At 43.2% G+C, this 23,324-nt stretch overlaps 1 protein-coding gene across 2 annotated transcripts in view; it reads right to left on the bottom strand.

Annotated features, from left to right (window-relative positions):
• Window positions 1-23,112, bottom strand: part of PDE4B (phosphodiesterase 4B) — a 196,249-nt gene extending 173,137 nt beyond the window's left edge. The window contains exons 1-2 of one of the 2 annotated variants that reach the window (XM_074152140.1): window positions 23,071-23,112; window positions 20,640-20,875 (exon numbers count right to left, since the gene is read on the bottom strand). In XM_074152140.1, the coding sequence (XP_074008241.1) occupies window positions 20,640-20,875; window positions 23,071-23,112 (278 nt within the window). Of the gene's footprint in view, window positions 1-170; window positions 407-20,639; window positions 20,876-23,070 lie in introns of those variants that run through there. The other variant, XM_074152141.1, reaches the window with a different exon arrangement.
• Between the last annotated feature and the right edge of the window lie 212 nt (window positions 23,113-23,324).

Here is a 23,324-nt window from a genome sequence, read left to right as displayed (position 1 = left end):
GACAATTGTCAAGGCGCTGCATTAAACGTACTTTGGCTGCCTTCTGCTCTATTCATTTAACGCTCGCAGGGAGCAGCGGTGAAGGAATCTCAGCTCTTATCGCCCCCCCGTTAAAACCCCAGCTACACACGCTGTTCTGGAAACCCGTGCTGATACCCAGCAGATCTTACCATGTATGAGCCACCGTGAAGCGGCGACGCTGGCGGATGCTTTTATTGACGAGCAACTTTCTGAAAAAGCACGGAGAGTTCCTCGGCGAACTGCGAGGAGAAATTTTTGGAGACGTAGGTCTGTTCCCGGGCAGCTTGGGAAGCTCGAGCTCTAAATGCATTTGTTCTTTGAAAGTCCTTATGTAAATCTCCGACTCCGGAGTGGCAAGTTCCCTGGAAGAATCTTTTGCTGTCATAGCTTAGACGTTGTGCGAGCTCTCACCATTCAGAAAACGGAACAAAAACACATCAGGCAGGCATCGCCGCAGATTGAAAAGGCTGATAAATCGGCGGAGCTTACCCCGCTCATTCACCAAGGCTGGGCTCCAAATGGAAAGGCTGCCTGAAGCCACGGCAGCATAAATCGAAGGAACGATAAGCCGGGGCTGTCGGAAAACCCTTTATCAGCCCAGCTCTCCCCTCTGAAAATGCGCCAAAGTGGTTTCTGTGTCAGCAGCAGCCTCCGTGCGGATGCAGCTCGGCTGCCAGCTCCACACCGACGCGCGCCGGAGCCATTCAGCCCCGCACACCAGCTCATGAAAAATTCATAACGGCCGGCTCCCCATCAATCCCATTCCTAGAGCATTCTGGCTTCCCGGACTTCACAGAAAAAAAAACCCAACCCTCTGGATTTTTCAGCCTGCGCTAATAAAAATCAAGGAATTCCCTGGTTTGTCGCAAGCCAGGCAACCCGATTCATTCAGGCCCAGGGTGTTTAATAAAAAGGTCTTCATTCAGAATTAGTTTTGCCTGTACCGCAGTAGCTCCACCCATGACATGCCTATTGGCTCGGTATTATTTTGACAACTGGACTCTGTTCCAAGCTCCGTCTTGTGTTATGAGCGTGTCGGATTCTCATGAAATTTTAACGAGCTGTCAAACACCATGACATTGTTCCCGGGCATCGCACCCCGGGCGACCCCCTCCCCTCCCGCCCCCCGGGGACGGCAGCAGCGCTGGCCGGGATGGGGATGTGTGCTGCACTCAGGGTGGGCCAGGAAGAAAAGGTCTAGTAGGATTAAAAAACAAAAACAAAAACACACACACACACAAAAAAAAAAAAACCCACAAAAAAGAAGCAAGGAATAATACCGTGCAAGAACAAAGCATACAAAAACGCACACTGCCCAGATGAAGCTGAACACTGGCTGGGATCTACCTGTGGTCAAAGGGTGAAATCACTGCCAGGCACTGGGGAAGCTGGCGCAGGGTGAGCAAAGGGAGGGAAACACTAAAGGGTGGGGGACCTGGCACCTCCCTGCAAAGACAGTGTGAATTAACTGCAATTAATTTAAGCAATGTATGAATTTAGAAACACCAAAGAAACCCCAAGATTTGGTCTGGACATAAACAACCTCTGCGCTTGCAAGGCTAAAAAACCATCATCTACAGAAGGAAATTAAAGACAAGATTTGATGGTGACAGTAAGAACATAATAAATACTGCAGGGAGTGGCAGAACATCTCTTTAACTGGTCAAAAGTAGGCGACCCTTAAATGTAAACACAGTAATTCTTTTTAAAGGAGGAGGAGAAAGGAAAGAGCATACCCAGGCAGCCGGTGGTGAAAGTGCTCTGATCTGTGTGCAAGAGGCTGAGCGCGCGGCATAGACACCAATCACACAACAAATCCCCCCCAGTCCTGATCCATTCCCGTGTTCTTTGCACTTATATATCCCAAAACACTCTACAAAAACATTATCCTTCCTCAGCTTTGAGCAAAAGGCTTGCTATAGAGAGCTTCCTTATAGCAGAGACTATAGAGGAGTTGCCCAACCTTCTACCTAACCTGCTGCTATGTTCTTCACCATTTCCATTTGTTTATTTTATATATATTTTTTAAGTAGAAAGACCTGCCTGAGCCTAACCCAAGGATACTGGAAAATCGCAGTGTTATCTGATACCGAGAGGTTCACGCAGCAGCAGAACGGGAACATGTAATGCTTTAGGAATTATGACGTCTCAGACTGTGATCTGTTATTCCACATCTCGCTGACAGCCAGTCAAAGACAAAGGGAAGCTCGAGAGCTACGCCGAGTGAGAAATAAAATCCATCACAAATACTTAGAACCTGGAATTCCAAAGGATAAAAAGAACTTTCTAACTCACCGGGGAGGCAAAACGGGATATTGGAGGGGGTCTGTGAGAATATATCCGATATGAGAAACAGTATTTCCATGCCTTCACATAGAGCTATTAAAATTGCAAGGAGGCTCAAAGGGAAACTCACCTTTTGAAAGCACCCTGCAATAACACACACTACAACGGCACTCTCCTCGGACTGAGGGTGTACTCTCCTTACCTGCATTCAGAGATGTTTTCAGACGCAGCGTCCACTAAGGGAGTGCTTCTCATTATTTGGACAGTTATAAATTGGTAATGAGGTGTCAGCCCCACAGCCGGTAGAAGATACGGAGGCGAGATGTGCAAAGGCTGCTGATGGCGCGAAGAAATGCCAAAAAGGCTCCACTCTCCCTCGGGCAATGATAAAGAACGAAAAGACAAAGTGCCACCCACTGCTTTGGGCAGCCAGAATAATGCAGGGGCTTCTCCAAGCTGAGGGCTGGGACACTCGTTGCTTGGTACAGAACCTCAGACTATTTTGACCATCAGTACAGGATATTTCTTCTGTTAAACATCTCCCAGATGCCACACAATCCTAGAATTGCCTAGATTGGAAGGGACCCTTCAGATCATGGAGTCTAACCACCAGCCCAGCACTGACCAAACCCCCACTGACCCATGTCCCTCAGCACCACGTCTGCCCGGCTTTGAAATCCCTCCAGGGATGGCAACTCCACCACTGCCCTGGGCAGCCTGGTCCAAGGTTTGACAACCCTTTCGGGGAAGAAGTTTTTCCTAATATCTAATCTATGACTCCAGGTGAGGCAGACTCTTGCATTTCCTCTATATGTTGGTGACAATGGAAGCTAGTGGTCACCTGGACAAGGCTGTAGAGCAGTGCTCTCTCTCTGGTTCAGTTACCATCCTTCACGATGCCAACTTCTGAGGCTGCACGTACAGAGGACGGTGCAGCCAAAGTCTGTGTAGTCTCTACTGATTTGTAGTATTGGAATTCTGTCAAAACATGCTGCTTTACTCCAGGATTAGCCAAGAAGAGGCGAGAAGAAGAACATCTCAAGAGACTTGAGCTAACCAGCATGAAAGCTTGGTATCAGAATAAACTTGGCGTTAATTCTGAAAATTGACTTTTGCTGTATTTGCCGAGGTTGCTGTCGGCAATGGGAGGCAACGGCAGACGCAACACCTGAAGAGATTACCAGGTACGAGGACCAGTTTACTGAAGTTCCCCTAATATATAAACAAAAATGGTCAACAGGCACCTCGCTCTCTTCTGAACTTCTTATGTCCCAGTAACACAGCGTAATGCAGTAATTTGTCTATCATTACAGATTACTGTGGGCAATAGGATCCGTAGTCCAAGAGTAACAAGTAATTTCAGCTTATCAGAAAAGAGGCCAGTAATAGGAAGGAAGAGTAGAGGAGGGTGAAAAGATGATTAAAGAAAAGGGCGTAGTAGCACTGGCAGGAAAATGAAACCGCTTGGCAGAACAAGCACAATTAAGGAAATTTTCAAAAGTTTAAGGATACTTGTGTGAGTTTTCCTACAAGCCTCCCAGCTTACCAAAGTGTCTAGGATTGCAGGAGGTTTTAATATATTTTATTAGAATAACCAACATAGATGGGAAACAATATTTTCCATCTTGCAATTCCTCATCAAAGGCTGATCTTCATTGTGTCGAGAGCAATTGCTAAGCAACAAGGATACATACTTTTTCTTTACAGTAGCACTATTATTTACCTGTTTCTAAGCCATAATTGCCAGGATAAAATAAAATGCCAGGGAAAAGGCAACTGTGAGATGCCCTACATGCTTCAGTAGGAAAGGAAGAGTGGGTAGTTGACTTTGAACAGCACTTTCAGTCGGTGGCAGAGTAACCGGACAATTCTTCCGTACAGCACGCTCTGCAGAGGCACATTTAGATAAAAACAGGTAGGAAGCTCCCCTGTTACTCAGGTCATTGTTCCATCCATACACATTAGCAAGACATCCCAAAAAGATAACGCTAGCCTGACAGCAAATTAATTAGAAAAATTATTTCAAGGGTTTGTGGTTTGCTGGTACTAGTTTTACTCCTTTTTTCAAAGGGAAGAAACAGAGGAAGACATATTTTTAATCAAGTACAGAGTCTCCTTTTCAGAAATCCTGGCTTTTAGTATTCTGTCTTTAAAAGCAAAAGTAAAGGTATTTTTCAAGCTTTCAAACAATTTGAAAATTAAGCCTATTACTTGGGCCAATCATTATAAAATACAGATCCTCCCCACATGTTTTTAATTGTTCTTCAAGCATTTGCTGCCTAAATGCATACATGTAATATGTGCTCCTGAAGCAGCAGAGAAAGTCTGTTCCTTTATACTTATTCACCCTGGAAGGACTTTGATGGTCCCTCACTCATATCAGTGTTTGCTGGTTTAAGTCACAGGTTTGTGAAGGTCACTCAGGAGAGATGGCCATCTCTAGAACCATTATTAATAGTTGAGGATGCACAAGGGAAAGACTTTATCCGAGTCCCAGAAGCCAGTATCTTTCTTATACACTATAATTTGAACACATTTGATGTAAAAAACCCTATAGGGCCAGCAACATTATGGAATCTCACAGCACTGTCGCTACTTAACATTTGGATTTCTGCGAAGCGTAGAAGGTAGAAGATGGGTTGGGAGAGGATCTACAATGGAATTCCAGGAGGGAATCTCTAGAAGCTGATCAGCTCCATTAGCTCAGAGAGAGATGAAAGGGCAGTACAAACCTAAGTAGGAGGCAGTGAAATTATTGTCCCCCCTCTAACAGGTCACCTAAATCATATTTCTATTATAAAAGGGTTGACTAGAGTAGGAGTGATCATGCAGGAGACTAGAAATTAGAACTGGATCACTGAAGCAACTGCTGAGTTCAGCGGAACAGAGAAGTTGAGGAACTTCTGTTTGTGAAAGGACAGAAGAATGAGATTTTGAGGAAAAAGGGGAAAATAAACCAAGGTAAGGGAGGAAAAAAAAAACCAAACCTACAAAATGACCATTTTCTCTTGGACTAAACCAATAAAGACATGAGCAGAGAGAAGCAGAGGCAATGAGAAGGTAGAAGAAAGAGTCAAGAATATGGGAACAGTCACTTGCACTGGAAAAGAACTGAGTTAAAAAGACTGCAGTAGAGGAGGGAATAAATTTGTGGTGGAAGTGTCACAGGACTGACGTGGATGTGATCTTCAGCTCCAGGCCTAAGGCAGAAGATGTAATTGCCGAGATGAGCCAGCACCAGGAATACATAAGAGCAACCCAGGGAATGGGAGACAGGCGAAGACACAAGGGGGAGGCAAGTGAATCAAACGGAAGAGAAATGTCTGGGAGGAAACTTAGGGCAAGACAAAAAAAATATATCAATGAACTGGAAGCCGTAGCAGGGTAAGTGGCCAGGAAAAATGGTGCCAAAGAATAGTGCTCTAACATGAAAATAGAAGTCACCCCGGACAAAAATGTAAGGATAGAAACGACAGCCAAGGCTTTAAGTCAAAGCAATGGCTGGGAGAAAGGGCTAAAAAGGCAACGGCAATGTGAAAAGAAGAGCTGGATGCAGCATTGCTAAATCCTGGAAAAGATTCCAAGAAAATAAAAAAAATGCCATACAACCAGTGTTATACATAAGGATGTGTTTATGGTGGAGAACGTCAATCTTTCCAGTGGTGGAGTTAGTTCTCTAGACACAAGAGACGTGGAGATTAGGGGAAAGGAAGGGTGAAGAGTAAGAGAGTATAAGCTGAAGGGACTGACATGGGAGGAAACAGTAAAATATGTACTTTGTGCCTTCATTTCCTTTCTACCACGACCAAGAGGCACACTATGGTCATTCCACCAGAGAGTGCTGCTGATTACGCTAGAGGCAGTATCAGGATTAGCTAATTCTAACACACCCTAGTCCAAAATTTCCTTTTAGCTCCCCCAGAGTAGCACCAGATCTGATGATATTTAAACATATACCTACGACTGACATTCTTAAACCATCATACCAAACTCTGACGCTTTGAAATAGTTTTAGCCCGAATAATAAGAATTCACCATTCAATTTGAGGTGCATTTGATCTTCCTACAACGCAGTAAAGGAAAGCCACAACACAGCACAGTGATCAAACTCCCCAAACATGCAGTGCTGACCTAGTGCTCAGCAATAACATAAATATAACAGCAAAGAAATATTATCCGGAAGGTGTGAAGAGACGCCAATGTAGTAAACTTCTTCATCCCTCCCTTAATAACGTCGTCTTTAACAGAAGGCTGAGCAAAGCCCGAAGCAGGAAAGTCTCTTTGGTTCAGAAGTGGAAGGATTTTTGGTGTTTGGTTTGTACTTTTTAAAGATGCCTGCCTTTGCTCAATTGCAGCGTCTGCTGCCTCACAAGCGAGAGCTTCTAAAAGATGGCTCCGTGACAGCAAACTTTAAATGACACGTCTGAGGATTTTTCTTGTACTTTCCTGAAAGTTTCCAGAATTGAGATGCTGAAGGAGAGGCAGAACACGTCACTAATTACTGGTTTGCATGACAAATTTCCCACATTTGAGAGGGAAAAAAAACCCCAACCAACAATAAATCACTGCAATTGGTATTACCATTGGAAGATAAGATTTGTCTACACTTAATAGTTTAAGATTATATAGTTTGTATCTCCATTCCCACAGATGTAGGGGCCTCTGGAATTTTCTGAAGGGCAGACACTAGAAATTGTTGCACAGGCCTTTGAAGTGACGTTTTGTAGCCCTGTAACCAGTCACAGAGGACAGAAGCACCATACCCACCAACCCTTTGGTTCCCACTGTAAGAGCTGAGCCAACTGCAAAAGAAAGCAGCAACGGGAAAAGTCCATCCTTCTTTATCTTAGAGCGTCAGGACACCAGCACAGAGGAACTACCCACATCTATGAGCTCAGCAAAGGTTGAACAGGACCTATCCTGTATAAAAGGAGACCTTTCGAGCTCTTCCCATTTCATTAAGGTCCAGTTGCTCTCAAACAGGCTATTCCTCAATCAATAGGCAACTTGTATATTAGTTTTTGGTTCAGCACCCAACAATTTCAGCCTCTGTATATGTCACAAATTTTTAGGTCTTTAAAACCTCCAGTACCTCTAACAAGGTCAAGAAGATCCAGAATACTTTTCAGATTAGTCACAAATAAATTAACTCAAGCTTTACGAAAGATACCTCAACGGTTTCAAGTGGTTTGGATGCTCTTCTGCTCACACTGAATTAGTCATCTACGGCAACCAGGTCACCATACCGTTTGAGCAGGACACTACAAGGTGTCCTCTGTCATAGATAACTTCTTTGCATTCAGAACATGGATGAAGAAGTCAATAGTAACAACGAGCCTGATGCCTTTCACCTGCCATCTAGTCCTTAAACTGGATTTGGTATATGTTTTTTTTTTCCCCAGTAAACCACATCACAGAAAGGCAGAGATACAATTTATCCAAGTTCCTTGCACTTTTTAGTATCTTAACAAAAATGTACAATTTCTTATCGTGCCATAATGCCGTTTTGCTCTTACAGGTATTTATGTTGTTATTTCCTAGTAGATATATAAGGGGAAATAAATGTATATACTGTAAGCCCTCAGGGCATGATGTAAGATACTTTATTCATAATGGTAATTTCCCTAGCAACTTTGATTGTGCTTGATTTAGAGTATTTCTCAGAGAACATTTAAATGCCTTCTATATTATCCACAGTGAGTAATCACATATGTTAGAGCAATCTGTATTACTTGCAATTATTTTCTCGTTTCAGAGCTATAGATTAGTATTTCACAAAAGAATTCACTAAGCCAACTTACTCTTCCCAGGCAGAGACCTCCGGGGTGACTCCAGAGAAAAGAGAAGCCAATGTAAAAAAGTCTCAAAATTTCATAGAATCATGGAATTGCCCTGGTTGGAAGGGACCTTTAAGATCATCTAGTCCAACCATCAACCTAACTGATAAAAACCATCACTAAACCATGTCTCTAAGCACTATGCCAACCTGTCTTTTGAACACCTCCAGGGATGGTGCCTCAACCACTGCCCTGGGCAGCCCATTCCAAGGCTTAATAACCCTTTCAGTGTAAAAATTTTTCCTAAGATCCAATCTGAACCTCCCCCGGCGCAACTTGAGGCCGTTTCCTCTTGTGCCATCACCTGTGCCTTGGGAGAAGAGACCGACCCCCCCTGGCTACACCCTCCTTTCAGGGAGTTGGAGAGAGCAAGAAGGTCTCCCCTCAGCCTCCTTGTCTCCAGGCTAAACACACCCAGCTCCCTCAGCCGCTCCTCACAAGACTTGAGCTCCAGACCCCTCACCAGCTCCGTTGCCCTTCTCTGGACACACTCCAGCACCTCAGTGTCTTTTTTGTGGTAAGGGGCCCAAAACTGGACACAGCCCTCGAGGTGGGGCCTCACCAGCGCCCAGTACAGGAGGACGATCATCACCCAAGTCCTACTCACCACGCTGTTCCTGATACAGGCCAGGATGCTGACTTCACATATCCTTTATGTCCGAATGTGATGAGAAAAGACTTTATGCAACTACAGAGCTGTAGTACGAACGGTATAACACCTACAAAGATATTTGCCTGGCCCCACTAGCTCACCTCTTGCCAGGCTGTTGTTTCAGTCGTTGGGTGGTGTGATATCTGAATGCAATCAGCATCAGCTGCACCTCATTCTGCTGTGAATTTGCCTGTGATTAAGCTCCTCAGCTGGTCTGAGTCACCAGCATTCGACAGCCAGGACCAGGTCTTTACTCACCACTGTCTCAAGAGGCCATCACGCCCATGTCCAGATGCTTCTGCAGGTGCCTCCATGCCTGTGTCTATGGGGACCAGAGCTCCTAGCCACTATCACCCACTGTGATTCAGTCACAGGTAACCTCCTTGTTAAATACGACAAGCAAACAAATGTTAGTAGCTCTCATTTTCATGTAACTAGAATCAAAATGACATAATACAATGACAAGTACAGAAAAAAATCAATTGCTCTGTCAGAACAATGTTCTTACTGATAACAGATAATCCCACGTAGCCAATCTGGGCACCCAATTTGTCCGGTCATACATTCACCCCTGGAAAATGACAGTTTGGGTTCATTGACAACATCTCATGGAGGCAATGGAAAGGGTGTAAAAGTCAACGCTGAGCCTTGGACAACCCTCCTCCTCCTCCTTTCAAAGAAAGAATCTAAATCATTTTCATGAACAAACATATTTTTCTGTTACTGGTCTCACCTGTGATAGTTGAAGAGGAACAGAAAATTCCACCATTAATCTGAGTCTGCTCAAATTTTGTATTTTACTCTGGCTCTTCCAGATTGCAGTTGATCGAGAAAACATCATTCCAGTCTGTATGCAAGTTATTTTCATTACTCTGTGTTTCATATCGTCTACACCCTATCAGCTCTCTCAAATTAAACAGTATCAGGTTTACAACGTGCATTTACTTATAGTTATTTTTCCCTAAAAAAAAAAACAACACAGACAGGTAAAGCTCCCTGCAGTTACTGCTCAACAGCATGGTTGGAACCTCCAGCTTTGCCAAGTGCCTCCTGTTTGGTGCTGGGAAACAACCGAAGCTGCATCGTGCACAACTGTGGGAATTCACATCCAGCTTTGGCCACTACAGCTTAATTAAGGGAGTAAATTCAAAGCCAAAAACCTAGAGACCAGTGCGCTGCCAATAAAAGCGGGGTTAAAGAGAGAAGGTGGCTGTGGCCTGTCCAAGTATTTAAGGAGTCTCATGTTTTTCTTAATGGAAAGAGAGCGTCCAGCAATGGGTAACAAGCCTCCTGGAGCAGCAGTTGGGGTAAGAACCTGCAGAACGTGACTGAGGTTGGCAGCAGAAGACAATGCTACATCCTCGGTCCTCTAATTCATTCCAATGACACTCTCAATGGTCTCAGGGTCTCTGTTTGAAGAACCCAGGAAGGGATTGATCCAAAAAAAATAAGATTCCAGGAGGTCACGATGTAGCTACTGAAAACACATAATCATAGAACCATAGAATGGTTCAGGTTGGAAGGGACCTTAACGATCATCCAGTTCCAACCCCCTGCCCTGGGCAGGGACACCTCCCACCAGACCAGGTTGCTCAAAGCCCCATCCAGCCTGGCCTTGAACCCCTCCAGGGATGGTAAGAGAAGGTCTAAAGGCTTTGGACACCCACCAGTGCCAGGTGAATTTGAACATCGTGATTTGTAAGTGGACTTTGTTGAATTTTGGCTGGGGGATGAGTGCGTGGAATCAGACTCCAAGCATTTAAGCTCCCCAGACACACAGCATCCAGGATGGGACCTGCAGAAGCAGGAGCTCTGTTAAACAGATGTGGCACGATGCTGGGAAGCAGAACTGCATCCCATCCACAGAGCAACCCAAATACACTAATTTTTTCATTCCCTCATCTGTTATCAAATATAGGGATGTGCCAGGCGTGGCGCTGGTCACCGAGCTGCAGAGACATGACTCCGCCTGCCACCAGCCAGCACCCAGGGAGAGACTGGGAAACACAGATCGTTTTAAAGCACATAACATTTACGTTTATTCCCTTGTGGGTTCTAGAGGCGCTCACACCTTCCCAGCAAAATTTAAACCAACTTCTTTGCTTGCCCAGGAGCACAAACCAGAGAAACCACCACCAGAACCATCACGTGTAATACTGAATAAAAATATATCTCATGCCACGGATCAGCTGAGAACCAGGAGGTAATTCTCCAGGTAAACAAAGCAAACTGGGTTTGATCTTCCCTTTCAGATGAAGTTACCATGAGTCAGAAGTTTGAAGATAAAAGAAAGTTGTGTCAAATTCTTATCTGATTCAGCTTTTATATCAACCGTATTTCCATAATCTCCATTTATTTTATATTCTCGGGCGGCTGAAGTTTGAACATAATATTTCAGAAGCTTCATTGTCTTTTGCTAATTAACAGTGACTCATTTCTTTCCATTCGAGATACGTTTCGAGCTGTCTTATTTCATTCTGCACCGAGGTATATAATTATAAATTGAATCATTAAAAGCCTGGTTTTGTGTGCCTGGAGCTACCTCTCTTTTGAAGGACTGGTATCTCCAGGCAGATCTCACAGCCTCAAACTTCAGGATCATCTTTAATAAAATTACTGGGCTCCCCTTGCAACTCATACAAAAAGGGGATGTTATTTTAAGCACATAAGAAGACTAAAATCCAACCAATTGAATAAATGTAAACTAAGAAAAAGATTACATTGCAGCAACAGAATATAAATTGTGTACAAAAAGACATTTCTAAAATAATGACATTTTTCATTCAAAACCTATGACTAATCTCACATTATGTTTCTTCTTAAAAGTTCCTCTATACCAACTACACCACACATAAATCATAGTTACTCTATCTAGCCCTTCTTGAAAACATGGAAATAAAAAAAAATTATTCCAACCGAGAAGATGCAAGAGCTTCACAAACTGACAGCAGCAGACAATGTCTAAATATAGGCAGTCAAAACACTTATCTGTTTATTTTTAGCTGAGAAAATAACTTCAGTGATAAGTCAGAGATAGCACAAATTATCTCTGCAGCAGTTTTGTTCCAGATTAGTTTGCGCTTGTACCATGTCTAAGCCAAGCAAGCCATGACCCCTCTCTATTTCAGCTGCCCACCATTTTTTCCTATTATGAGGGATTCTTGTGATTTATTTTTATAAACAGATCTCCAGGATTTGTTGCGTGGTGTCAGATGGGGACGCGGCTCCACCAGTGACTCCCACAAACTAAATATGGTTTAGTTTTGTGCCTTTGACTGATCCTCTACTCTACGGAGCTCCTGGCCAGGAAGAACCACCAGCTCCCCAACCAAGTCAAGATGGGATATTCTCTGGTGGAGACATCTTATCAAGGGAGAAACTAGCAAAAAATTTAGAATTAGAATTATAATCAAAGAATTGTCTGGGTTGGAAAGGACATTTTAGATCACCGAGTCCAACCATCAACCCAACATTCCCAAACCCCCACTGACCCATGTCCCTCAGCACCACGTCTGCTCGGCTTTTAAATCCCTCCAGGAATGGCGACTCCACCACTGCCCTGGGCAGCCTGTTCTGATGCTTAATAACCCTTTCAGTGTAAAAATTTTTCCTGATATCCATCCTAAACCTCCCCTGGCGCAACTTGAGGCCGTTTCCTCTTGTCCCATCGCCTGTTCCTTGGGAGAAGAGACTAACCCTCACCACTCTACAAGCCCCTTTCAGGTAGAAGAACCTTTAGAGAAGACCTTTCTCTAAATCATCTCCTTATCTAAATTTCCTCCTCCATGTCTTTGTGAGGTCTTAAATGAAGCTGGGAGAGGCAACAATGACAACAAAATCAAGGAATTTCCTCTTCTCAAGCCAGGCAAGCAGCCCCTACTACTCATCTTGGTTGAACCCAAACACATTTAAGCCTCAGAGAACTTCTTCTAAGCTATTTCTATACATTTTCCAGAAACAGCACAGCAAAATTAAAAACTATTTTCCCCAAAGAATATACGAGATCTTATGACGAATACAGCTGACCTCCTTTTTCAAGGTAAGTAAATGCCCCACATTTCGTGACGCAGGAAGCATGTTCAAACAGAATAATTGATCCTGCTTTATTCCAACAAAAACTGATGTGACTTATATAAATAATAAACTTTTTGGACCAGATGATGTCCAGAGGTCCCTTCCAACTCCAACCATTCTGTGATTTAAATAATTTAAAATACAGGTATGTTTTTAAGGGGGATTTTTTCCTCCTAGGTTTTTATTTTTGACATCATATGGGAAGCCAGCTCAGCTATTTTTTTTTTTTCTATTCCAAGCTTGCAGCATATTTCTTCAGTTCTTATCTACTGGAATTTGAAATGATCTAAGAAATAAGACTTCAAACTCTTTCACAGGAATTCTTTGCTGTGAGGGTGGTGAGAGCCTGGCCCAGGTTGCCCAGAGAAGCTGTGGCTGCCCCATCCCTGGAGGGGTTCAAGGCCAGGTTGGAGGGGGCTTGGAGCAACCTGGTCTGGTGGGAGGTGTCCCTGCCCAGGGCAGGGGGTGGCACTGGGTGGCCTTTAAGGTCCCTTCCAACCTAAACCATTCTGTGATTCTATGAAACAATATTTAAAAACAAAACAAAACAAGCCCCACACTTCTCCAAAACAGCTTTATTTCTCCTGAACTTCTGTTTTAAATCCCACTGCTCCTATTTAATCTTCCTATTACCCTAAATATTTCCTTTCATTCCACGGGATTTACAGATTTCAAATATGTAAAGGAGTGACTGGACATATTACCTTCTGCTTAGTTTACTGGCCTGACTACAGTTTTATTATCCTTTTTAATCCTCCGTGCAAATCTCCATCCCCTTTATCATTCCAACTTTCCCTATCTATCCCTCAATTAATTACTACCAGCCTAACGGCTTCCCCACGGCTACAAGCCGGCCCCGGCTGAAGTCAGCATTTCTGCTGAAGGTTCGGTCTCGGCCCCAGTTCAAAATTCAATATTGAATTGGTTTTTGTGTGTTTTGTTGTTTAATGTTGCATCTAATTTGCTGCCCACCATCACCATCTGGAGAACAACGCGCAGTACTACAGGCATCGGATTTGACGCTGCTTCCCACCGCAGCAACGCACTCACACGTCCTTCCCTCCGTCCCCCAACTTCAGGAAGATTTTCAGACGGACATGGAAAATAGGATCGGTCCCTTAATATTTTCTTTTTAGATCACCAAGCTGCACAATAGAATTCTTTCAGAAGAAAGCAGGCCATTGGGTCACTGACAAATGATCATCAATATTACAGCAAGCTCACGGGCACACAAAACACAACAGTTTGCTAATTAATTATGAATGCTGTGAAAAAAAAATACCTTAAAGACAGATTAGTGGTTACATTTTTTTTATTAAGTGGCAAGAATGTGACTCAAATAGCAACCAACTCTGGTAGCAGACGACTTCTTTCAAACCTAGGGAGTTCTCATTTCGCTCTGGCACGAGAGCTAGGCAGCTTTTGCCCTGGACAATTAGCAACACGCATATTTAAATACAGCATTTAATACCACAGTCTAAATGTTTAACAGAGTCTCTATGCCCTGAAAAAGTGCACTCCTTACCATATTTAAAATTAACTCCATCAACTCTTAATAGAATTCTTAAGGCCTTTATTTTCTTACGCTTTGGGACCCATCACAAAACTTAATTTTTATTTCAACATAGAAACTTGAGGCCAAACTGTCAGAATGTCTCCACGGACCCGAGTCAAATGTGTAGAAATGGTGTAAATCAGAAGGTAGCTGTCAAACCTCACCCAGGAGCTGGTAAGTATCAAAACACAGGGTAAAAGAACTATTTTGGATGCTCGAGGTGTAGCTACAAATATATTCTTCACACCCTCGTTCTTCCCTCTTGCCTGGATTTGTTACCACGAAGCTTTAGTTATAAAATATGGAGCAGGATCGTGGCAAACATTTTCACAACTTCTAGGAAAATATGGATAAAATTTGTACAAAAGAAGCTTATAAGATTCCTGCATCCAGATTGCCACTTGAAGCTCTCTATGGGGTATCTCTCTTCCCTTGCATGATTCATGAAAGCTGTTCCGTATGTGTATTGCTTTGCCATCTTCACACAAAATATTATTACATCCCAGCTGCCTTAGAATTATTGCTTGGGATTCAGCCTGCCCGTTATTTCTTGGCTGGTTACAGACTTTGTCAGAACAGCACTGGTATCAAGAAAACACAGTTCCAATAAGAAAAAAAAACAACTCAGGAGCAGCTTCTACGTTCCGGTGTATCTTAAGGTAAAATATTTATCAAAGACATGGCTCACCCTTGCACAGTTCTCACTTTTGTGTTATCACTGGAACTTAAATTTAAGGTGATTTCTGAAAAAAAAAAAAAATGTGGCAGAAAAACTACTTACAGAAGGAAAAGGCTTATTTTCCTCTACCCCTCACAAGTAAGTGTTCTGTATTTGAACTCTGTTATTTTTTTCTTCAAACCACAATTACTGCAATCCCAGGAACAGCTAAATCTCCACAATTGGTGCATTTTTAGCGCACAGGCTGTGGCCCAGCGCTGGTGCTGCAGGCTGAATTTTGTACCATTTTCAGTGATGATAGAATCAAATTTCCCCTAATCAATGATGAACGATACTTTTTTTAAAAAAAAAAACCAAAGTACTGAAGCTGCTGTAGTATAACGTGTCCACGTTCTATGATAGGTAAGGTCTTGCAAAGAGCTTGGTGACCCATAGAGCTGTGCCAGAGGCAGGGGTAGCAGAGGGAAGCGTTGTATTTCACAGATGTGGCATCTCCTAAATTACTCCAGGAAGAACCACAAATATATTCTTATTCACAAATTCTGTTCCACGATTTCAGTTTAGAAATCTCATTTGATAACAGCGGTATTTGCCATTTTGCTCCATACGGAGCACAAACAGTGAAATGCTTTGCAGCAACGGAGATCAGAGTGAGCCTAAAGAAAACATCCAGAACAAAGAGAATTCCAGCGTATTCCAGCACAAGAACTATAGAAAGATAAACATGAGCTTATAGCGGAGATTCTGCGCTAACAGGAAATGGGAGAACTGGAAGAATGGCTCAGCGGAATGTACATCCCAAATAGACGCAGTGAGAGTTTCCCCAATGATTTAATCAAGTTAATGGGAGAAAAGAGAAATAACTGGTCCTCATAACAGAGCATCTCTGTGACGAGGGAAGGCTGAGGGACTTGGGTCTTTTTAGTCTGGAGAAGAGAAGACTGAGGGGAGATCTGATCAACGCCTATAAATACTTCAAGGGTGGGTGTCAGGAGGATGGGGCCAGTCTTTTTTCAGTGGTGCCCAGGGGCAGGACAAGAGGTAATGGGCACAAACCTGAACATAAGAAGTTCCATCTAAACATGAGGAGGAACTTCTTTCCTGTGAGGGTGGCAGAGCCCTGGAAGAGGCTGCCCAGAGAGGTGGTGGAGTCTCCTTCTCTGGAGACATTCAAACCCGCCTGGACACATTCCTGTGGGACCTGCTTTGGGTGGACCAGCTCTGGCAGGGGGTTGGACTAAATGATCTCCAGAGGTCCCTTCCGACCCCATGTCATCCTGTGATTCTGTGAACCCCAACAGAGGCCGAGCTTTCACACCCTACAGTTGGCAGCAATCCACCTGGGAATCAGGTTTTGATTTATCCCCACCTCTCCAGAAACTTCAGTATTGTTTTTCTGGTTAAGATGGTAAATTTCTACAAAGACAACAACGGCTTGAACAAATAGGAAACAAAACCACAAAATGAAGGGACTTCTTCATCGAGGATGAAATGCCCATGGAAAGCCCCACTTCCACCCGACCTGCCCTAGAAAGAGAGACAATGTTCCTTATAGCAGTTTTATATGGTTTACTGAAGATACACTAAATATAACAGTGTAATGAGGAACTTGTATATCAGCATGAAAAGTTGACTGTCATCGTGATATCGCTCGGAAGCTCTTTCACAATCGTACAGTCATTACACAAAAAGATGATAGCTACTATGCACAGCAGACGAATGAAATAAAGACATTATTTCTAGGAATCATGTTTCATGTCATAATAATGAGGTGTTCCACGTCTGTCTGTGGCGTTTTGTGCGCACAGAAATAGATATCAGAAAGCTCGGGTAAACCTACACACTTCTGAGTGAGTGCTATTGATCTCCTGGAGAAAGCATCTCCAAGCTACAACTCTATGAACCCTCCGGAAAAAACTAAACAACCCTACTAAGGCAATGTTAAACAATTTGTACTGGACACATAAGAGTTATGATGATTTACCTCACAGAAAACCTAAATCTGGACCTTACATTGTTTAAGCATTTCAGTTGTGTAGACCCCAAATGTCGTAGACCAAGGCCATTCACATTTAAATTTCAGTGAGGAGTTTCCTCTTGCAGGATTCACTAATTCCACTGCTGTGACAGTATCAATGAACTTGAGCTTGTACAAGCTGTGACAAGACCATCCTGGGAACATAAACAGAGGTCAGGAAACCTCTGCATCCTGAAGCCAACTGAGACTTTTCTCTGAGCTGAGGCCAGTCACACAGCAGAAGAGGTTGCCCAAAGAGGATGTGAAGTCTTCATCCTTGGAGGCTTTTTCAAGATCAGACTAGATAAAACCCCCTGAGCAACCTGGCCTGGCCTGACCTCACCGCGAGCAAGGGGTTGAGCTAGAAGCCTTCTCAGGTCCCTTCCAGCCAGAAATATCCTATAACCCTATGAAACTAAGGGTTGGATACTCTTTTCACAAGGAATATTCTCCTTCCTGTCCCAGTCTGAGATTTACACTGTTCAATGGCATTAGGCTCCCTACCTGTAAAGCCTTTTTCCCCCTGGTTGCTTAAAACACGTTAGTTTTCTGCCTGTGGCCTCAAGCATTTTCATTAAAGGTCCAAGGAAAGACACCCAGAAAGTGAGGTATAAAAACCAAACAGACTTGTAAGACAAGAATGGTCCTACTGGTCAGGCCAATGGTACATCTAACCCATAATCTTGACTCCCACAAGAGATTAAAAGCACAGAACAGAAAGGAACAGAAGGACAACATCTATGATACTTCCCCTCAAATACTTCCCAGCCCTAAACAACTTGCAGCTCCGAAGCTGAACAAGAGATGGGGTTTATGGGTTCAGAAGGAAATCACAACAGATCACTCCCCCGAGGACCTGCAGAGCTTTCCCTTGAGCCTGCTCCAACTTTTAGCATCTGCAGCACCTTAAGGCACAAAGTTCCACGGGGTGACTACAAACTACCTGAAGAACCACCTCCTTGCACTTGCTTCACGCCTGCCAAACCCAATTTGATGGCCCCTCATTGTCACATTAGAAGGGACAATAAGCAATAGATCAACCACGTCTTCATACCACCAGCAAGATCTCGGTCCTATCCCTTTCCTCAACTGTTTTTTCCATGCTGAAGAGTTCCAGACTCCTTGGTCAATCCCAGTGCAGAAGCTGCTCCGTATGTTTGATCATCTTAGAGGCCTTTAACTCTTTTTAGTTCTGCTATACCCATTTTGGAGAGGAAGAACCAGAACTGTACACTATATGCAACATTTTACCAAGTTATGGGTTCCTACCATGATGTCCTGATGTTCTATGTTTTATCCGCTATTCTTTTCCTTCAAACCTTTAACAATTAATTTGCTTTTTGACCATTAATAAGCACTGACCTTGCAGCTCTGTTGGACTTCTATCCTACACCCAGGATCTCGCTCCTGAGCAGTTAATACTGGTTTGCAGCTACAATTCTCTCACGCTCAGATATATCACTTTGTATTTATCTGCACTGAAATCTCCCTATCGCTTTATTGCCCACTCACCGAGTCTCTTAATGCTCGTATCATTCCAAAGCTGTTTCAACACAATGGCACGTACTGGGCTTACACAAATATAACCTGCCTCAGGGGTACACTTCATGCAGAACTGAACCACAATATAGAAGCCCAAAGAGCTTTGGGACCAGATCCCGCTTGCACCGCTCCTACACAAAGAAATCTCCACCGTGACTGTGCTCCCTCAGGCCCCGAGCAACTGGGAATTGCGTCGGGAAAGGATGGCATGGAGTAGGGAACAGGGCCAAGCTATTCAAAAGCCCTTGATCACTGGAACTTGAACAGAAAATGGGAAAAATCAGACCAGTTTTCTTCCCAGCTGGCAGAGCAGCCAATCGAACCGGTGCTCAAGTCAGGAAGGTGAGGGAGATGCCAAGACGCCCGTGTTGCGACGTGTTGGAACACTCTCCATCGCCGCTGCCCCAACCCCTAACTCCCAGCTCCCTGCTGGGCTGTAAACAGAGTGATAGATTCAAGCAAAACAGCAAAGTCGGAAGCTTTCTGCTCACTTATAAGAGATTAACAGCAGAAAAGAAATAGCAGTAACCTGACTGTCAGTTACGTTTCCTCTTTGACTGCCACATCGTTCAAGAAAAACACGTTGTGCCACACAACACACGCACACGCCTCGACTCTGCTGTAAGGGAAGAGAGGAGCAGCGGTGCCCCCTTGTGTTACAAGGGAAACTAATGACAAATCCATTGCAATTCCTTGCATTTTCCCCAAATGGCGCATGAAGGTGCGCGCAAAGATCAGAACTAATTCATTCTTAAATGCAGACCTTCTGAACAGGCTCTCAGGTGTCTTGCAGTTCAAGATTACAAACTGCTGCAGATACACCAAAGGGAACACTCGTAAAACGCTCACAAAGGCAAACCAACCCTTTTACTGTCAAAATTCACAATCCATCTGAAATGAGATTAATTCATTTTGTTAAATTTATCCACAGCAATTAAATGCAAAAAATTGAGAAAAAGCCCCTGCTAATTCCTCTTTGATTTCTGTATCTCATCTCTTCGAGTGCACAGTTTAAAAATCCTGTCTTCAATAGGAGAACTGCTTTTAAAGGACTCCAACGAACAAATCTGTTAATTGTTCAAATGCAAACTGAAATGCCAGCTCTGAAGAGTGCTGAGTTTAACAGAAGCTAAAACCAGATTCAGACTTGGAAATAACGCTGTGAATACATCTTACTGCCAGCAAATGGAACTGAGAGCGGAACATTTGAAAACTAGAATCTAAAGCACAATTGAAATGTGAAGTTAAGAGCAGAGGTTTTAAGGTTGCACTGCAGTGCCGTTTCAAGATTCAGACAGCAACCTGGACATCTAACCTTATTTTGCCATTAAAAATCTACCCTTGCAATTCCAGAACATGAATACTCGCGGCTTTGTCTTCCCTTCCTCCCTCCAGATGAATTTCCTTGTTTCAGCACCAAACATTCAGTTTCTGTTTTGGAACTCACCTCTTGGCAATCCCCTTTTAATCAGGTCCCTGAACGTTTGGGACCTTGAGCTCAACATCAGATTCAAATGCATTTCCAACCCTTCCTCCTAACACTTGGACAGGAAATAGCCAGAGAGATAAAGCCTTTTTCCTCAATAAAGCCTTTCCTTTCCTCAAGCTGTAGAAGAGTCTACCACCATCCCGAACTCTTCTGTGGGTGGAAAGCTAGTAACACAAATCCTCTGGCCGAGGACGGAATTTACGACACAAACGTTTCATTAAGATCGTTAAGATCCACCAAAAGAAGCGAACAGAAGGCGTTTCAAGAGAAGTAGCACCTCCAAAACAGGCAATTACTTTGTAAACTTGCCTCCATGATACACTATCTGATAGACACCAATAATACTGATTAATATATACAAGATAATTATCTAGTGCCTTTGAAAAACAAAGAAAAAAACCAGCCCAAACCTAGAAAACAGAACAAAAAAACCTGAACTAAAAACCCCACATGTACGTGAGGCTCAGAACAAAGAGAAATAACCTACCAGTCTTGGTATGTGGTGATGGCAATACTTGGAGGTGTCAACAACGGCAGAGTTGTTGGTCTACAGACGATGTCCCTGTCGGGTGTCCTTGCTTTTTCTGTCTGTCGTTGGGACAGCGGCGGTAACTGCAAATTACCAGAACAACATCTTCTGCCTCTCCAGAGGTCTATGCCCAGAGCATGGCTGGAAGTACTGTAGGACTTACTCAGCCCACACTCCAGGTAATCCAGAGCGTTCTGCAAAGAAGAAAAGCCACTGAAGTTCTGCAAATAAATGTTTTCCTCCACGGGGATAAAACACATTTAATTGTTGTTCTGCAGTCATCGCCACTCACAAAAGATAACTGTACCATGAAATCTTGGCAGAGCCTGACTTCGCTGCATTGTCATTTTATGAAGTTGTGAATGAAATTGAAAATTCACTCATAACTTGTCTAAGCTAAATTCAGGATCTAACTCTAATCTATTTGAACCCTTTAATAATCCAGGTCACCTCAGTGATACATTGAACTTCTGATATTTTGAACTCTTTCAGAGAACATTCCACTCAACATCCATCTTAAATATCATTCCTCCCTGCAGCACAAACATACCGGTTTGCCACTTTTTTTGGATGAACCACCAGACAGAGAAAGGTGTCAAGATTACTGGACTTCGACACCTCCCGAATTATCCAGAAGCTATTCAGTGAGAACTCCCAGCCAGGCTACCCTGCCCTATGTCTGGCGTTCCTAATAGAATTAGTCTCAAAAAACGAGTTTGATCAGTTGAAGCAGTTTTTCCTCTTCTAGTTTCTACTGATTTTTATTTAAAAGCACCATCATGACCTCAGAAGTGTCCATCAGTGTTCCCAGACCCAAGCCAGAAGGTCTCCTAGAGCGGAACAGTGCTGCGAGAGGATTGTCGGTTTTGGTCTTACTTAAGAGAATTTAGGTAGTCAAATGTAATTTTCTGATAAGTGTGAATATTTCTTTATTGCGTTTGATGAGCGACCAGTGGACGCTGGAGGGTTACTGTAATAGGTGGATATGTATCTATGGCAACCCCTCTATATTCTTCTTCTTCTTTACCCGCTTCTGAATTTCTGTCTCTGCCCTGCTCTCTCCACCCTTCTCAGACCTTTCCAAGCCCTGGGTTCACTTTCCCCAGATGAACAGTCACCACCGTGTCCAGCACTGAGTGCAGAAGGATCTACTTCACTTCAGTGAAAACACGAGTGAGAACTGGTAACTGGTAATGTTCTCCATAGTCATGAGACTATTAAACAACTCTGGTACTCTCTTACCTCTTGGCAAGGACTCTCAGTATGGGAAGGAAAGACAAGACTGATGGGAGAACAACATATTACCAGTTTGCTCAACTTTCCCTACTTGCTTGCCTATCCCACAAACACGGGAAGCATCCAGAGAGGAAACAACATGGGCCACATTTACTTTACTCCTTGAATATAGCATGAAGTGCTATAAGGCACGCTGGTGGAGATTCGTGAACAGGGATCAACATCATAGTGAGCTAGATAGAAGTTTACAATACGTGGTACGCTATGCCTCCAAAAACATGCTAGAGGTCTTCAGTGAGACAAACCCTACTCTTTCATAGCACAAAATCAGGTCAAAAATACTCCTAGGAAGCCCAGAAAGGAAACCTTGCCTTCTATATGACTTAACTTGCCTTTACTTATAAATTTTATAAAACTGTGTAATTTTTTTGTTATTACTTAAAGAAGCATACAGCCGAATTTCCTAGCTTCCCACTAGATGATGCTTGCTTTCATGAGATGCCCGCTTTCATTAAAATCAGCAAGGACTGAGCAACACGCTCAGGCAAACTGACTACAAAGCAGAGCAACACAGAGTCTAAGAGTGTAAAAGAAGCACTTATTTATTGAAGGAGTTCTATGGGATACATTAACTATTAGGTTCCACTCCTCCACTGTATTTTCATGTACATTCCACACGGTTTTCCATCTTTGGCGAGCCCCAGCTGTGACAAACGAGTCAATTAAAGGCTGTGGTTATCTCGCCATTCATTACAAACTGATACAATTCTCCAGAGAATGGGATCTGGAGTTTAATTAATAGGGGATTATGTTGATGATTAGCAAGTGTAGTAACGGAATAACACGTGCATCATCGCATTAGGTGTTCAGCAACTACAGTGGGGAAGATGTTGAAACACTTATAAGTGCAGCACGTGAGCGTTACACTGACCAACGAACAGTAAAATATTTGCTCTGTGTTAAGATTCCTCTGAACTTCTCACCGTGTGGGGTTTGGTTGGTTTGTTTTTAAATGTGCAGGGCTTATTTTCTGCTTATTATATGAGCTGCAAACAAAAGCAGCTGATATTTACAAAATAAGACGAAACAAGCTTTTAATCTGATTTTCACGAAGCACTGGGAAAAAGAAAACATGCCTTTAGAAGAACCTTACCTCATCTGCAGTTACTGTCATGACACTTCTGCTTTTCTTCATTATTGAGATTAAAGTACACCCCGTTATAAAAAAAAAACCTCTTTTTCTTCAATCCAATTTCTTCAGATGGGCAACCTGAAAGAAAAAAAGGTTGTATTTTTGAATAACAAACTGTTTTGATAATAAACTACGGAGCTATCAGAGCTGATTTATAACTTACTGTCCATTTTCGTAAGACTTGGCAGCAGATGTTATGTAGCTCTCTGTCAGTG

This window comes from Numenius arquata, chromosome 8, assembly GCF_964106895.1.
Source record: "Numenius arquata chromosome 8, bNumArq3.hap1.1, whole genome shotgun sequence".
Classification (NCBI taxonomy): domain Eukaryota; kingdom Metazoa; phylum Chordata; class Aves; order Charadriiformes; family Scolopacidae; genus Numenius; species Numenius arquata.
The sequence above is the reverse complement of the archived record's forward strand: the minus strand, read 5'-3'. Positions and strand labels throughout refer to the sequence as shown.